This window comes from Mixophyes fleayi, chromosome 5 (genome assembly GCF_038048845.1).
Source record: "Mixophyes fleayi isolate aMixFle1 chromosome 5, aMixFle1.hap1, whole genome shotgun sequence".
Classification (NCBI taxonomy): domain Eukaryota; kingdom Metazoa; phylum Chordata; class Amphibia; order Anura; family Limnodynastidae; genus Mixophyes; species Mixophyes fleayi.
In genome coordinates, this window is record NC_134406.1 from 119,438,648 (window position 1) to 119,457,148 (window position 18,501).

The 18,501-nt window shown below is 43.3% G+C and overlaps 1 protein-coding gene across 1 annotated transcript in view; it reads left to right on the forward strand.

Moving 5' to 3' along the window:
- Positions 1–18,501, forward strand: part of MTRR (5-methyltetrahydrofolate-homocysteine methyltransferase reductase) — a 209,374-nt gene that overhangs the window by 170,348 nt on the left and 20,525 nt on the right. Inside the window, exon 13 of the mRNA XM_075212756.1 lies at positions 16,665–16,750. Within this exon, the coding sequence (XP_075068857.1) occupies positions 16,665–16,750 (86 nt within the window). The remainder of the gene's footprint in view (positions 1–16,664; positions 16,751–18,501) is intronic.

Consider the following 18,501-nt stretch of genomic DNA (forward strand, 5'->3'; position numbering starts at 1 on the left):
AGTGAACATTGCCAAATTCCTGCCGGATCTGATCAAAGGATTTAAACACCACATTATTGTAAAGAGAGCCTATCGCAAAACACCCTAAACTTGCACTAAATATTGTCTTTTGTTAATTTATATATTTTGTGGAGTTTATTATTATTCCAGAGTGGTGTGTCCGGATCAAAATCCACCCTCCCCCCAGGATAGCATGAGCCATAGTCGTCATCATCATCATCATCATTTATTTATATAGTGCCAACATATTCCGTAGCGCTTTACAATTGGGGACAAACATAGTAAACTAATAAACAAACTGGGTAAAACAGACAAAGAGGTGAGAAGGCCCTGCTCGCAAGCTTACGATTTATGTGATTTTGACACATGAGGTTAAATCTACATTTGAAGTCGGCCCAGCCAGACTGCAAAGGTAAAAGTGACTCATAAGCTAAATGATCCTGTCACACAACAATGTTGGTCAAGGGGTAGTTGTATAACAGGTGGTAATAGGCTAATGTAGTGAGGTTAAGAGTGTGGTTGAGGAATATTATAAGCTTGTCTGACGAGGTGGGTTTTCAGAGAACGCTTGAAAGCTTGTAGACCAGAGGAGAGTCTTATTGTGCAAGGGAGAGAATTCCATAGAGTGGGTGCAGCCAGGAAAAAGTCCTGTAATCGTGAATGGGAGTCTGTGATGTGTGGATGAGAGATGCAGATCTTGTGCAGAACGGAGTTGCCGAGTTGGGAGATATTTTATGACAAGAGAGGAGATGTATGTTGGTGCAGCTTTGTTGATGTTCTTGTAGGTTAGTAAGAGTATTTTATATTGGATTCGGTAGAAAACAGGCAACCAGTGTAGAGACATACAGAGTGATTCAACAGAGGAATAACGATTTGCAAGGAAAATCAATCTTGCCGTAGCGTGCAAAATAGATTGTAGGGGTTTGAGTCTATTTTTGGGAAGGCCAGTGAGGAGGGAATTACAATAGTCAATCCGGGAGATAAGTGCATGAATTAAGGTTTTTGCAGTGTCCTGTGTGAGATATGTGCGAATACTGGAAATGTTTTTTAGATGTATGTAACATGGTTTAGATATAGAGTCAATGTGGGGAACAAAGGATAGGTGTGAGTCAAGGATTACACCTAGGCAGCGAGCTTGTGGGGTGGTATTTATGGTCATGTTATCAACAGAGATAGCAATGTCAGGTATGCTCTTGTTGGTGGGTGTGAATATTATTGACTATGTTTTAGAAAGATTAAGTTTGAGTTGGCGAGAGGACATTCAGGATGATATGGCAGAAAGACAGTCCGTTACACGGGACAACACAGATGTCGAGAGATCAGGAGAGGATAGATAAATTTGGGTATCATCCGAAAAGAGATGATACTGAAATCCAAAGGAACTTATTAGATTTCCAAGAGAAGCGGTATAGATAGAGAACAGCAGAGGACCTAGCACTGAGCCTTGCGGTACTCCAACTGATAAAGGAAGCGAGCAGAGGTAGCCCCATAGAAATTAATAGTGAAAGAGCGATTAGAAAAGTAGGATGAGAACCAGGATAGAACAGTGTCTTGAAGCCCTAGGGATTGCAGCATGTGTATGAGAAGAGAGTGGTCAACTTTGTCAAATGCAGCCGAGAGATCCAGGAGAATTAGGAGAGAGTAATGGTGTTTAGTTTTAGCAGTGATCAGATCATTGACAACCTTAGTCAACGCAGTCTCTGTGGAGTGTTGAGTCCACACCTTAATCGGCTATGAAACAATAGGGACAAGATTCCTGGCCAAGCTACCTACCAGAAGCACCTGAAGCTTGGTAGAAGGAGGCCCTGTCTGCTCACCGAGGAAACCCATGAAAGCGCTATTGCTAGAAGCCCTCAACCATTCAATCAAGTGGGATAATTGTGCTGCCAAACAGTAGAATTTAAGATTGGGTAAAGCCAAACCAATCACCGATTTGGATTTGAAGAGGGTGCTTAATTTAATTCTACCCTGTTTATCACCCCAGATAAAAGATGGGACCGATGTGTTAGAGTTGAAATACCCATTTAGGAATGTATGTGGGTGAGTGTTCTAATGCATAAAGATGTTTGGGTTGCAGAATCATCTTAAATAGATCGATTGATTGATTTTCCCAGTCATAGTGAGATGGAGCCACTTCCACGGATGAGACCTGAGCTTAAAGTAATCAGTAATCGGTTCGATAATTAAAGTAATATAGTCCTTAGGGACAGGAGATATCCAAGTACCAAAGTACTTAAAGCGTAGTGTCCACTGGATAGAGTAACAGGAAGGCAACAGAGTCGGGAAAACACAATGAACCCGGAAAGATACTGAATTTATCCCAGTTTATCTTCAGACTCAGTAAGCACCAAAATGTATCCACTGCTTCTATAAGTTTGATTAAGGATAGCTCGTTATCTGACAAAAATAGTAACATCATCAACGTATAGGACTATTGTATTCGTGGCCCTTCCAGCAGGGAGCCCACATATGCCAGGATGTGCGTGTATCAAACAGGCCAATGGCTCGATAGCCTAAGCAAACAAAGCAGAAGACAACGGGCATCCCTGCCAGGTTTCCCTCTCCAGACCCTCGCCGCAGGGGCGGAATGTAACCGCCATAGCCACTGACTAAAAGTAGAGCCAGATCCAAACTTTTTCAGTACCTCAAAAAGGTAGACCCACTCAAATGAATCAAAGACCTTAACAGCATCAAGAGACACCACCACAGCCCCCGGGCCAGCCTCATGGGTCATCTGTAAATGCATGAACAAATGGAGCACGTTGGTAGTGGTGGACTTGCCAGGCATGAATCCTGTCTGGTATGGGTAGACAATCAGGCAAAAATCTTGGCCAGAATTTTTTATTTTTTAAATACGTTTTATTAATAACATCTTATTTTGAAAAGCATTACTGAAATTCTTGAAAGATACAATACTGACATAGTATATTCACATATAAATACAGGATGCACAACACTCTCTCACAGTGCTTTTACAATAGGAAGTTGACTATGTATTAAACTATTACCAGAAAGATGTTGTTGTTTTTAACATTTCAAACAATGGGGGAGCGGTGGGTATAAGACAGTGGAAAAGAAAGGGGTATAGCACAGGATTATAGGAGGCGGGAGGGGAATGTGGGAATGAGAAGGATGTTCACAAGAGAAGGATGTTCACAAATCAAATAGAAAGGAATAGTCTAACCTGGTAGTCCAGGCCCGGCTCCTATTAAAATTGGAGCAAAGGTTGGTTGTGGTAAGAAGCCCATGGGGACCAAACTTTATAGAAGGATATGGAGTAGCGCCCCTCACGATACTAGTTATGTGTTCCATCTGGTAATTATGCCAAACTCGACCACAGACTATTTGAAGTGTTGGGGGTGTGGGATCTTTCCGGGAGGCAGCTATTTGACAAGTAGCTGAGATAATAATATGCCGAAGGAGCTTGTGGGGAGGTCTGGAAGAGGTAGGGGTAGTAATACATGCATAGGATCAGAGGGCATTGGGGTACCAAGGATTGCTGGGGCTAGTGTTCGGACTGTTGTCCAGTACGGGCGTATCTTGTGACCATACATACATAAAGGTTCCAGTCTGGCCACAATCTCTCCAACAATCGCCACTTGTTTGTGGGTATATAACGTGTAGCCTAGAGGGGACGTAGTGCCATCTATGGAGTAAGTTGCTGGCATTTTCCTTAATCCAGACATTTATGGAGCAACACACTGTCCATGCATAAATGTCTGACCACTCTTCATGGTCAGGTGTTGTCCCCAAGCTAGTTTCCTACTGTGTTTGGGAGCGACCTTTCACATCTGTGGTGATGGGTAGTAATGCATTACACAGTATAGAGATGAGACCTATTGAGGATGGTCCAGAGAGAGACAGATTCTCGAACACATTTGGTGACCTGGATAATAGTTGGGCTTTGACCATTTGGTGGTAGTGTCAAATCTGCAAATACTGAGAACTGCGGAAATGTTGGAGTCCTGGTAATGTGGTTTAATAGTAATTTGCCCTCACCTGCCCACTTTGTGTACATGGAGCGTGAGAGCCCGGACGTGAAGGCAGCAATGGGCAAAAGGGGTATCAAAATCGAGGGTCTAGGAGAGAGAGTTGCCATTCTATTAGATCGGAACCAAATTGAGAGGGAGAGGGCCATTACTGGGTGGATTCCTACAAAGGCTGGGCTTTGTGTAGTTGGGAGCCAAAGAACAGAACAGATCCGTGATCCACCAAGTAGATCTGAATCTATATCAACCCAGACCCTGGTTCCAGATGTGGAATGCCATTGCACACATTGGGCTAGTTGTGCCGCCTATTAATAGTTGTGAAGGTTGGGGATGCTGAGGCCACCTGCCATGGGTGAGCGTTGCAAAATGCGGGCAGAGATCCTCTGTCTTTTGTTTGACCAAATGAATCACATTATAGAGGTTTGCAACATTTTTAAGGTGAGGGGGGAACTCTAATAGGAATGGTGGGAAAAAGGTATAGCAACCTTGGAAGCAAATTCATTTTCACTGATATAACCCGTCCCACCCAGGATATCATGAGTTTGTTCCAGCATATCATGCCTTTATTTGATGCAGGCTTTGAGTGGGGGATAGTTAGCTGGATAGAGATTTTCCAACTTTCTGGTGAGCGCTATACACAAATATCTGATGTGGTCTAAAAATTGATATTGCAGAGAAGGTATCAAGTTCTTGAAATAGGTTAGGTAGCGAAGTTATAGGGTTGGCGATGGTGAGAAGCATATCGTCTGCATAAAGTGCAATCTTGTGGGTGCTAAATAGCACGTGTATACCGGTGATATTAAGATTCAGGTGTATTTTCATGGCTAGGGGTTCTATAACCAGTGCAAACAGTAGAGGGAAAAGCAGACATCCCTGCCGGGTCCCATTTTGGATAGGAAAAGGAGGAGAAGAACATCCGTTCACCTGGACAGAGGCAGTAGGATTGAAGTACAGTGCTGATACCCCTTTGAAAAAGCGGCCTTTGAAACATTAAGCAGTAAGAGCATTCATCATGAAAGGCCAGCCAACGCGGTCAAATGCCTTTTCTGCATCCAACGATAAGAAGGGAGGGTTGTTCACATTCATTATTTTAATGGATGAGCGGTCTATGGTCCACCTGGTATTGTCAGTGGCCTGTCGACCTGGGACAAATTCGACCTGGTTGGGGTATACTAGTTTCGGGAGTACGGAATTTACCCTATTTGCGAGGATTTATATTTTCAGATCTACGTTTAGTAATGATATGGGGCGAGAGCTACTACAAAGGGATGGAGGGGTCTTTGCCCTTTTTCGGAATGACCGTGATCTGGGCTCGGGTTGTGGCTGGGTCAAAGGGTGTACCATCAAAGATGGAGTTAAACCAGGTGGTGAGCTTTGGACTAAGGACTCCAACAAACTTTTTGTAATATTTGACTGGAAGCCATCCGTGCCCAGAGCAGAGGTCGCCTTCATACTATGTAGGGCTGTCATAGTTTGTTCCTCTGTTATATCAGAGCTAAGAAATTGGATCTCAGATTCAGAAAGCTCTGGCATGAGTGTTGATAAGCGCTTATTCTTTCGTTGAGGCCAGGGGGTGGCTTCTCTGATGCGTCCAAATCATACAGTGATGAATAATATGCTTGGAATTCTTTTAAGATCGAGTTCGGGTTGTATGTTAGTTGCCTTTGAGATCTTTTAATGGATGAAATCGCATTGCACGTACGTCTCTGCCGCAGCCTCCAGGCCAGGAGGGAATCTGCCTTATTGCTTTATCGTAGAAAAGTTGTTGGATCCATTTAGGATTATGGGCTGATTTTTTTTTTAGAAGACGCGTTGATCTGGCCCCTCACTACCGTCAAGTCCTGTAGGTGTGACTGATGTCCCTGATGTTGGGAGAGGAGTCAAGTTTTGAGTGCAGATATCTGTTTCCATCCCTCCCTGTGTCGGGCAGCTGCTATATTAATAAGGCGTCCACGGATTGTGGCCTTATGTGCCTCCCAGACTGCGGACGGTGATATGTCAGGGGTCTCATTTAGGGCAAAGAAATCTGTTGGTGCCTCCCTTAGCTTTATGCATGTCGCGGGGTTAAGCAAAAGGGTGCCAGATAATTTCCAAGTTGGGCTACTTTTGGGGAGATTTACGATGTCTATTTAGAGAGATCCTCCCATGTGGTCTGTCCAGGCGAACGGATGGACCCCAGCTCCAAGAAGTTTAGTAGCTAGTCTGGCGTCTATTAGAAAATAATCTATTTGGGTGTATTTGCTATGGGGATGTGAATAGAAAGTGTCAGTGCCATTGACCACCCGCCATGCTTCTAGAAAAGAGTGCTCTTTGAGTAATCAAACAAATTGTTTAGCCTGTCAGGTAGAGTATGTTTGAGGTTGTGGGGAGCTTGCGGTCGTTGGAGACCTATCCAACATGGGATCTATTATCATTTTAAAGTGGCCTAACGTTAGCAAGTGGCCCTCAGCATGTTCATTTGCAAGACTAAATAGCCTCTGGAAGAAGGGGTTTTTGGTAGCAACAGACTAAAGTGTTTGGGAGCTGGCCTAGTGTGCCTACCAAGATGAGAAATCGGCCATCTGGGTCTGCAGTCGAATGGCTCACCGCCAGTGGGATAGCTGGGTGCTCAAGAATACCCACACCCTGGTGTTTGGATGCGGCTGAGGAAAAAAACTTTGAGAGAAAACCCTGGAATTTCACGTACAGTTGGGTGAGGTGGGTTTTTTGGAGAGACTATGTCTGCATTTGACTTTTTTAGTGCAGCCATAAGTATGGAATGCTTCTGGAGTGTGTTTAGTCCCTTGTCATGAACAGTCAGTAATTGGAGAGACATGTTATGAGAGGAAATCTGGTATGTGCTGTGGAGGGGCTCCTCCGAGTCTTTAGTACTTGTGGACGGTTGCAGGACCAATAATTAATAAAATGGTCAGAGGTTACGTGAAGGATGTTGAAAAAAGGAAAGGGTGAGAGGTGGAGGAGTGAGGCAAGTTTAAGCTGTCAGGGAGGGAAGGAAATGGCCGGTCATGGCGTATCCGGCCTGTGGTTGCTCGACTTCAGGTAGGATAGGGGTGTCGCTACAGGGTGCAGCTCCCAGAAAATATAGGTAATGGGGGAGGGGAGTGTTGTAGTGAAAGTAAGTTTCGGGTAGTTGGTATACAAGAGCGGGGGCGTCAGCAAATACAATTTAAAGCCGTAGATGAAATATTAACAGGTATGAAAATACTATTTTCAGAACAAATATATAACCGTAGTAAACATTTCTAAAAGTGCAATGTAGACTTGGTAATCTTGCAAGGTAAAATCATCATAAAAGCTAAACATCACCATTGCAGAATTTTTCATAGAACACGTTACATAGATAAACGATTGGACTGTGACCCTGGGATAAGTGATGTCCCTCATCGATGGCAGAGATGAAGATGGAGGGTGTGCTGTAGTGTCTTCTCCAGATTACTTTACAGATCATGTCTAATCAATTTGTGTTGAGATCGCGGTTGTGCTGTGCTCGTACCTGTAAAGATGAAAAAAGTGTGGGGGGGGATAGAAAAGACAATAGGGTGGGGGAGAGACAGCATCAAGGGCCATCAAGTTAAGAGTCTCTGAGGGTCAAGGCTATGTCCAGTGTCTTTCAGAAATGATCATTTCTGTATTGAAATAAAGAGATCAACAGATCAGGTTCCCAACTCTTGTTAGGTTCACGCAGTGTCCCATTAGGCCTGCAAGGTAGGGGGTGGTGCCGCTGATGTGGCGAGAAACGGTGTAGAACTAGGCGGTAGTCCCAATTTTTCAAGTATTATAGCAACTTCTGCGGGGGTCTTTGCAAAGAGAGGCCTGGATTCTGTAAAGACCTGAAGCCGGAAGGGAAAGCGCCAATGGTAACGATATCCATCTTTGTGGTGTCCTTCAACTCCCTGCGCTTTTGAATGGTGAGAGGAGCCAGGTCTGCGAACAGTTGGATATTGTTGCCAAGGTATGGAATGGAGTTGTGGTTCCTTGTAGCCTGCATGACTTTCTCCTTTACGTGGTAGTATTGCATGCTGATATTGACATCCCTAGGTTGTTGACCTGGAGCGGACCTGGGTCGTAGAGACCTGTGTGCTCTGTCTAGGAGGAGGTCTGCATCCGTGGCATCTGTTAAAATGGTTTTAAAGAAGCCAAGCAGAAAGCCACGGAGGGCTAGTGCGTCCACTGTTTCAGAATTGTTTCTGAGGCGAATGTTATTCCTTCGGGCTCTATTTTTAATATCCTCACATTTCTCTGTCAAACATGCGACACCGGAGTGCAGTGAGGAAAGCTCCTGTCTAGTGTCCGCTAAAGATCTGCAGATCTCATCCGTTTTGGTCTCCAGGGCATCAGTGCGGTCACCCAGTTCGTTAATATTTTTGCGGAACTCCGAGATTGCTTGACGCAACTCATGGAAAATCGTCTTGATGTCTTAAACCAGAAAACTGATTAAGTGTTTCATAGCAGAAGGGACTTCGTCCTCTCCCATTGTGTTGGAACTTGGTGAACGGTCTAGCTGTTGTTGAGCCATGGACATCATTTGGGATTTCTTTTTGTTTCTGTCAAAGAAGTTAGAGGTGTCCATTGAGGTAGTCCGTTTTGTTCTGGATGTCATTACAGGTCGATTGTATTCTTACAGTATGTTAATGTTCTAGAGATAATGAGTTGATGCCCCTACATAGGGTAATTAGTACATATTAGCTGGTAGATGGTTCTGGTGTGAATAATTGTGAGTGAATGACTGCTCCGTAGTGACGTCAATAGGCCACAAATAGAGTGCTGTAGCGGTCACAAGTTATGTTGTCGTCAAGCTTATTTTAGTTTTAAGTACTGGTTAATTGATTGCGTTTAGAGGTTGTTCTGTAGTTGTGCCACTAGACCACAAGCCCTTCGTGCTGGACGCACAGTAGGTGAGTTGCAGTATCAGAGCTTAGAAGTGTCCAGAAGCGACAAGTGTACTGTGTGAGCAACTACAAACTATCTGCCTGGTATTAGCTGCTGTAGTTTTCGAGTTGGTCTCTAGAGGGCAGCAATGCTTTACACAGAGGAGACAGGTCAACAGAAAATTATAGGTTGTAGAGATTAACCCTCTGATGTTTGCGGTTCCCTTTGCATAGGTTATAACCGATTATGACAGCGGTGACACTGTGTCTCTATTTTGTGCTTGCGTGCAGGCTGTGGATCAGTGCATGTAGCCGCTGTCTTTCTAAGCAATATATGTTCGTTGAAGGGTCCACAGGCTATTTAAGAGGGACGGATGCTTTGTGGGTGAAGCTGTCATTTGGGGTGCTGGCGGGGAGGACGCTCAGACAGATGTTGCTGCCCAAATGGGGTGTCAAATAGGGAGCGCCACACTGACCTGTCAGCTTACTTGAAGTCCGTGTGGGGGAGCCGGTCCCGTGGTGTCCACATGCAGAGGCTACCAGCAGTCGGTTGAAGTGCTGTCTTCCGCTGTTCCTATCTACAGGCAGGTAAGAACGCTGGCTGTCGTCCAGAGTGTATATCGCTTAAACCTTTGCCTATGTTCAGCAGCAATGCAGGCGGGGTGAGGCTGAGCAGGCGATAGGGCTCCGCTTAAGTAAAGAGTCTATCGGTTGTGTGGAGGGAGATGCCCTGCTGTTTTCAGCAGAGAGTCCCCGTGATGAGGCATGGATTAGGCCCTCAATAGGATGGTCGCCGAACTTTCGGCCTTCTGGCCGTTGGAAAGGACTTATTCTGATCCTCTAGGTGTCCAGGCTGCTAGTGCAGGATAGGGAGAGAGAACCCAGTTTTTCCTAGTTATTCCGGGTGAAATAGCAGGAGCAGCTGTAATACTTGTCCGCTGAAGAAGGCTGCCAGGCCATGCCCCCTGGCCAGAATTTTAACATCAGAACCCAGCAGTGAGATGGGACAGTAAGTGTCAGGAAGGAGAAGGTCTTTCCATAGGCTTGGGCAGGACAACAAGCAAGGGATCTGACATTGAGGGGGGCGTGGTTGCCGTGGGTAGCAATGGTGTGACATTGTCAAGGAGTTGAGGGCCAGAAATGTGTCTACATTTTTTTTTTGTAGAGTTGAAAAGGGATACCATCTACACTCAGCAACTTACGATTGGGAAAGGACGTAATTATTGAATAGAGTTTCTCAACTATTAGAGGTGCATCCAGGAGTGCAGCCGCATACCGTGACAGTTAGGGAGTCTGATAGAGTTTAAATATGTAACAAGTTGCGAATCAGTAAAGTAAACTTTGGGCCTCTACAGGTCCCTGTAAAATAGGTCAATAATCTAGCGGAAATACCTGTGCCAGTAATGTGTTTAATTTTCTTGTAATCAAAGATAGCTGTGAGCGTTCTACCTACAACCTTGTCCCGGGCCAGGCAGGCCATGTTACTACGACCCATATTTCCCCCAGAGTACTGAGAATGCTTAGTAAATAGAAGCCACTGCTTGGAATTATCAAACAGAAGATCTGACCACTCACGCTGCGCACTGAGCCACTAACTCATATTTTCCTGTGATTGCAAGGAAATGTAGGCAGACTCCATATCCTTACAGATATGTTCAAGCTCCATTGCATTTGCCTGCGTCGAATGGAACACTTGATATATGATTATAATTTTTTTTTGTTTGTTTAAACTGAATAAATTTTTCTTAAGGTTTTACAACAAAAATAAAACAAAATACAATGGGTTACAACAATGACGGTGTTATCAATAGTTTATAAAACATAATACAATACACAGAAAAAATATACATATACTAATCAGAAGGACATAGTGAAAGGTGGGAAGTAAGAGGGGGGACGGTAAAGGAGTCTAGGAGGAGACAACTACAGTAGTCAGTTGTTTAATCAAAGATGGAAACTCTGGGCTATGAAGCTGGTGGTCTTTATCTACCAATAGCTGAGTCCTTCAACTCTGACGGGTTTGGGTGGTTCATATAGTATTCGTACGATGAAAACCATTTAATCAAAGGGGAGAATGCCGAGGTAGAGTACTTGAAGCCTATGGTCTCGATCACATAACTGCATTGGATTTTAGCAACAATTTTAGGGAGAAGTGGCACACCTGGGGACTTCCACTGGTGGGCAATCGCCGCCCTAGTGGCGATGAGTATATATTCAACTACATACCGGTTGTGATGTTGGAGCTATGGAGGGTAGTGATGTAGAAGGGCCAAAGCAGGGCACGTCAGGTCCCTCACCTTTGTGACCTTATAGATCAGGTCGAACACCACCTCCCAGACAGGGTACAACTTCGCACATGTCCAGAAAACATGCATGAAGAAGCCAATCTCACCACAGTCTCACCAGAAAAACTTGCAAGCCTGAATCGGCAAGCCAGAGTCTTCACCAGGGACCATCAAAATTTGGTACCATGGGGAGATACCAACCGAGTGAGAGAAGAGTAATCTGATCAGTGGTGGGACAGGTTTCAGCAAGAGAAGATAAGGCGAGTATGATTGCATTCAATATCTAACCTGGAGGTATTTGTTGTAGTCTCGAGATGAGAGATTGTACCGGTCCTGTAGTTGGGAGAAGGACCTGAAGATCCACTAGTCGAGTCACGCCTTGGCTGTGCCAGAAGTCCAAGCAGAAGTTTGGGATTGGGGTGGACAGTGCTAATACGGAGAGGTGTGAAGATGGGAGACGTGTCCTGAGTCAACGCTATAATTTTATCACAAATTTTAAGGGAATCACTGATAGTACAAAGTACAGCGGGTTGGTCTACTAGCTTTGTCTAACCATAATAAGTACTCCAGTGGAAACAGGGAGGAGCTATGTGATTCTATAAGGACCCAAGGTTTACAGCTGGGGCAGCCAATCTTTAAGTTGGTCCAATAGGAAGGCTGGTTGATATGCTTCCAGTTTGGGGGCAGCCACTCCACCTCTAAACTTGGAGCAAAAAATTCTGTCCCTAGCCAGCCTGGGATGTTTACCGCGTCAGACAAAGTGGAAGGCAATAGGGTAATGTAAGGAGTTGAACGAAATAAGGACAGGATCTTTGGGAGCAGCATCATCTTTATAGAGGCAGCCTGTCCCAGTCAGGAAATCTCTTAGTTCGCCCAGAATTTGGTGAGAGATTCAGATTGTTTCAGCAATGGTTGATAATTACATTTAACAACTTGCAAATGGTCCGAGGGGTTGAGTTTTCCCAAACACTTCATTGTAACCGAACACCAGTGGAACCGGTTCACAGCCTGAAGGGATTGAAGAGAGTCCTGCGAAAGGGCCGCCCTCAATACCTCTGTTTTAGATGGTTGAGTTTATAGTAGGAGGCCGCAGAATAGTCAGATAGGATTTTGGTATAGAGCGGGTAAGGAGATCTCGGCTTAGTAACAAATAAGAGGACATCATCAGTGAAAAGACAGATTTTATTGTGGGATTACCTATGTGGGTCCCCTTAACGAAGTCGGAAGTTCTAATCTTTTCAGCCAAGGGCTCCATAGCTAAAGCAAAAATTAATGCGGGTAAAGGGCAGCCCTATCTGGTGCCATTGGTAATCTTAAAGCCTGAGGAGAGGAACCCATTCCTGAAGAAGACACTTACCGAGGGTCTAGAATATAGGGTGCGTTTGGCCTGGAGAAAGGATCCAGAAAACCCAAATTTGGTTAGGACACAAGATAGGTGTTCCCAACTGATCCTGTCGAACGCCTTTTCGGCATCCAATGAAAGGAGCAACAGGGGCACAGAGGCCAATGCATGGGTTTCCAAGATATTGAGAACTCTTCTTATCTTATCTGGAGCCTCTATACCGGGCATGAATCCCACCAAATCTTGATTAATCAGGTACAGTAAAATGGAATTCAGCCTATTTGCAATGAGTTTAGAAAATATTTTAAGGTCAGAATTGAGGAGCGCAATAGGCCTGTAATTATGGCAGTGAGAGGGGTTTATGCCTGGCTTAGGTATTGTAATTAGTTGTGCTTCAAGCATCTCCTCAGGTAGGTATGCATCCCGAGTGGCATTGTTGAATAGCGTGGTGAGGACCGGAGATAATACGGACTGGAAGGAGGAATTAAAGTCATGCATACAACCATCAGGGGCCTTACCCCTTAGATTGTACGCTCCTCTGAGCAGGGCCATCTCTCCTCCTGTTTCCACCACTTCTAACTCTGCTCTCCAGCTACTTAGCCCTCCTCCTCGAGGGTCCTCCACCCCACGTCCACTCTCGCTCCCTCCTCCCCCCTGGGGGTCTCCCTGTCTTCCGCGCCCTCCTTCTTGGGCCCCGTCGTTTGCGGATCCTCCCTCCCCCTTCCCCGCCCTCTCTAGCTGTGCATTGAGCTTACTGAGTTGCTGTGTTTACTGTACTGTGCTGTCTCCCATTGTATTGTAATTTTGTTTGCCTCTGTACGGCGCTGCGGATGCCTTGTGTTGTGGCGCCTTATAAATAAATATTAATAATAAATAATAATAAATACCTCGCATCATGGATTTGATGGCAGCTCTAACTGCATCCTCAGTCCTCTCTCTGAGTACAGTGTCTAAGCTGTGTTTGGGGACAGAGAAGGGAGCTCAGTTGAAGCTAGGAAATCGCTGATAATCTGCCTCGTGGGGTAAATCAGAGACTGGTCATCTGTAAGATTATAAAGATGTCCATAGTAAGTAAGAAATGGTTTGCAATGGCTAAGGGGTTGGAAATGCGATTCCCCCCTATCAGTATGTAAGATCTTGATCCGATGGTTTTTTTTCCCTCGAAGTTTACAGGTTTGGATGGAAGAAGGTAAGGTGAGTGAGAAGCGGTGGGAGTATGTCACTACAATGTGTGTGTGTGAGGGGGGGAGTTTGTCGCTACAATGTGTATGTGTGAGGGGGGAACTTGTCGCTACATTGTGTGTGTGAGAGGTGGGAACATGTCAATACAGTGTGTGGGGGGGGGCTGTTAATATATGTGAGAGAAGGTGGAGTCTTAAAATAGTGGTGAAAGTGACAAGAACAGTTAGAAGAGAGCAGGACAGTCTGACAACTGTCCTGAATCAAGTGGGGCAGTCCCGAATTTGGGTGACTGTCTTGCTTAGTCAGGATTTGGTCTGACTGCAAGGACAGTTGGGAGGTCCCGCTTCACACTGTACTGCTCGTGAAGGCAGAACTGCGTACATCTAACAGTAGTGTACACAGTATTGTCTGTGTATTTGGCTAAAATGATAACCATGTTACGCCATAGGGGCCCCCTGTCTAAAGTGCCACAGGCCACACAGAGCCTTAATCCAGCTTTGTGCCAGGGTGTCAGATTGACAACTAGTGCTCTGCTCCTCCTCCCAGTAGCAACCCTCATATTATTTGGTTTAAGTTAAGTCTAAAACAAATAATAACCCTATTAGTATATAGGGTGAAGCAAAAACAAGTCCTTTTGCTGGCCAAAACATCTGGGGGTAAATGTAGCAAGCTGAGAGTTTTCCGGCGGGTTTGAAAAACCAATCAGATTCTAGCTCATTTATTTAGTACATTCTACAAAATTAAAGCTAGAATCTGATTGGTTGCTATAGGCAACATCTCCACTTTTCAAACCCGCCGGAAAACTCTCAGCTTGATACATTTACCCCCAGATTTTTAAAGCAAATGGGCTTTTTGCATTTTGATAAACCCCATAATAATCAGTCAGGTATGTTTAAGGAAAAAACAAAAATGCAGTAGGGAGAAGGAACATTTAAAATAAAATGCAATATAAAGTGAGGTTTGTTTTTTGTTGCATTATTTATTTTTATTATTTATAATAATAAAATGTCGCTGGATTAAGCAACACTAAAATAGGCTATTTTTATATTGATAAATATATATTGTACCGAAAACCACCCTATTTTTGGGCTGCTACTTATGGGCCAGTGCTGTTTGCTTGTCCCCCGGACTGTAGTTTGCCAACCACCCCCTGGCCACAGCCCCATTTTACCTTTCTAATTTAGTTTCATTTTATGCTTAAAAGTTGTATTGGATAGTTCCCTTGCAAAAATAGGTTTTATTCTGGTCATATCATGCTTTTTCTTCCCTGGTCAGCTGTATCTCCTACAAGCTCTGTGTGCTCAAATAGACAATAGAATCCAGCAATATTCTGCATATTTCCACTGTAATCTCTCTTGATTACAGCAATCGGGTACCATATTATTGGTGTTTACAACTTTAGGAATGTAAAACTGAATTGAGTCTAGCCAATTTGAAGCAGTAGTATTTGAATAACAAAACGTACAGTAGTGAAGAAATGTGTCGTCTCCCTGCATTTAATGTTTTGATACATAAATATTGTTATAAACTGTAGACTGCTGATTCCCTCAGCTTAACACCATATCTAATATTGTTAATCTTAGCACTATAAACTTAACTATAATAAAGACACAACAACTTTGTAGTGGCAAATAAAATAATCTTTTTATTTATTTATCTATTTACCTATAAAGGGTGGCGGCGAGAGCGATTCAATCAGCTAACAACTAATATCGAAAACCGAACAGTGTATGGCCCACACCACTGGTCCCAGGCACCAGTGTCCTTTACGATCGGCCGGTGCTAAATCTGGCGTTATCGTGACCACTCCCCTCTGGGCTCCCCAAGACGTACGCGAACAGTGTTGGTCAAGGGGTCCTCGCACAGAGGTACCAAGAGCCAGGGTGCTTCGAAAGGAGCGGTGACGTGCGACCAATCAGCGGTAGCACCGTATAAATTAGTCGCTGATTGAAAAAGCTCTCCTGCCCACCACACCTTTAATCTGTACTTCCTTAATTAAAACCTTACTCCATAAAATTGGGCGGGTGGGCGGGAAATCCCGATGCCAGAGGAAGTTGCCCTGCCTAGCCAGAGATATATATGAAAACCTCCTTTCACTCCTCCCCCTAACATCCTGGAGCAGCAACTTCCTAAAACATTAACCCCTAATGTCCATGTCCAGCTTCGTGACAAGCATCTCCGTTTATTTACATTCAGCTTAAGGGCTTCATTCCTAATATCTTACAAAGTAGTTGTTGAAGTCTTTATATTTCTGTGGACATTTCCTAATATGAAGCCAACCATATTTATGCTCCATTACAATGTATTAGATATGATTACTGTTTAGAAGATAACTGTCTTATAGCATTTACAAAGCTGGTACTCCTATGGCTTGTTTTACAGGGGCATTAAAATAATAAACCATAGCATTTCATATTGCTATCATGCAACATCATTCCAAAATGTGAGACACATACTCTTAATCTTGTGTGAGTTCATTAGACCGACATTGCTTCAGTATATTTTCACAATTGCCTAAAACTGTAAGCTAATTTTCAGACAAGCTACACAGAAGTTTTCCAAATTTTGGAGTGTCCATTGATAAAAGATCACACAATAATTTTTATGTAAATTGTATAACGTTTTTGTATTCATTTTGGCAACACTTTTTTTTTCTTATTTTGATAGCGTTATGGTAATATTGTTTGTGCAAAATATCAGTCTCGTACATAATTTTTTGTAGTCTCAATAAAATAGATACATTTATCATCCTGCATCGGTGTCCATGTATGCTGCAATTTTGACAGCAAATTAGACCTTTTGTGATGCAAGTTGCAGATTGTGTGCACCCACAAAGACTTCCAATCCCAATTAATATTTAATGGTGGTTCATTACAGGTGTTTGCAGTGAATTTTCTGCAAAAGTTGTAAATGCGTCATTTAAAATTGTTAATCTTTTTTATTTTCTAAACTGTAAACATTTGCTCATTTGTGTTTTTGTATTCTTTTATGTAGAGAGATGCTTCATCGACAGAAGGATCTTATGTTTGGATATTCTTGGCTATTTTTTGGTTGTCGAAGTCATGATAAAGACTACTTATTTCGGTAATTTGTAATTGTCAAATCTACCAATTTGTAAGACCATTTAATTTACTTTAGTTTTATTTTTGCATATCATCAAGATGTAAAAAATTACTACCCACAACTGAACTTTCACCTTTTCTTCATTATCTTCATTGTTTATTTATAAGGCTGTGCTGCCAAATACTGGGTATAGGATGTCAATAATTTTGTTAATGCCATTTAATTTTCTAATTAAAAAGCATATACCATATTAAATTCAGAATTAAAAACAAATGTTTTTTAATAGTAACAGAGAAAGGAATTATGCAGACATAATACTGTTGGTAATTTCACCTTATGTTTAAAGAAAATTGAGCTATTTGAAAAAAGTGCAACGGTTCCAATATTTTTCAGCACGATTGTACATAGCGCATCACAAAAATGTGGCTCATGCACTAATATTAACATTTTAAACTGTTATGTGTACACTGGTTGGGAATCGCTGATTTAAAGAGCACCAATTAACTATGCATTGTGACTGTATCCATTTTGTGTTCATGAGTGTGCTGCCTATCCACTCCCTATGAATCAGTGACTTCACGGATACACTTCATGACTTTTATTCATGGAATTGGTTTCTTGTTAATTGATTGTCCACAAAATGGCTAGATCCACTGTGTGTGCATTTGTACAACACAGATGGTATGTAGAATATAGATATACAGTATAATATATATATATATATATATATATATATATATATATATATATATATATATATATATAATTTCTCTAGCACACACAGTTGGGGGACACTGCTGACCTTGGGGTATAGAGAGTGCTGTGGAGTTAAGGCACTACAAAGACTTTTCTAACCTGCTCCCACCCCTCTATGCCTCCCCTCCACCGGAAATATTACATTTTTTTTTAGTAGTGCCCAACGGGGTAGGGCACTGTTTCAATAACTAGTTAAGTTTTAACAATTTATTTTTATTTTTTATTCAGTCTAGTTTACATAGTTAGTGTTTGACCACATTGTTCACTAGTGAATGCACTTTACTGCCGCCACCCCCTATCAATATGCAGACCCACACAGGAAAGGAGTCATCCACCACCAGTGTGGTTCGGGGACCCAAGTCACTGACAATGACAGTGTGCGAACCGCCTGGGAGTCGCGGCTGCAGTTTGCCCGTTCTCCCATACAGAAGGGAGACAGGGACTGCTGCGGTTCCTGCGCCCACATACTTTTATTTACATGATCGGCTGAGGACAGACAGCGATTGAATATAAGGTACAGGGGCACTTTTCTGGTGAAGCAGCTGTCGCTGGAGCGCAGTCCTCACCAGTTTTACACTGTTAATATGGCCTGCCATATTCCATAGAGGTGGGCACCAGGAGGAGGTGCAGCTCCGCCCACTCTATTTCCCGGCCTCTCCAGCTATCAGCGCCATTTTATTACACTCTGTAACTGTAGGAGGGAGGCATCTCTGGGTTTATTTGTGATATTCTGTGCGATTGTACTGTTTGTGTTACTGTACATTCAGTTTCTTGCCACACATTGTTCCTCTGTCCTGCCATTCTGATATACATATAGATATGAGTGGAAAAATACTTCCTCAAGTTACAGTCTGAGGGAAGTTTGGATACTGTTAGATCTCTATTTACACAGACTGCTCTACAGTGTATCTCTCTTATTTGTGTTCCTTTCTCCATTTCTTAATGTCAGAAACGGAGTCTGGATCAAAGTCCAAAGCTGCATCTGTGATGTGTTCCACCTGTTCCAGGTGTCAATC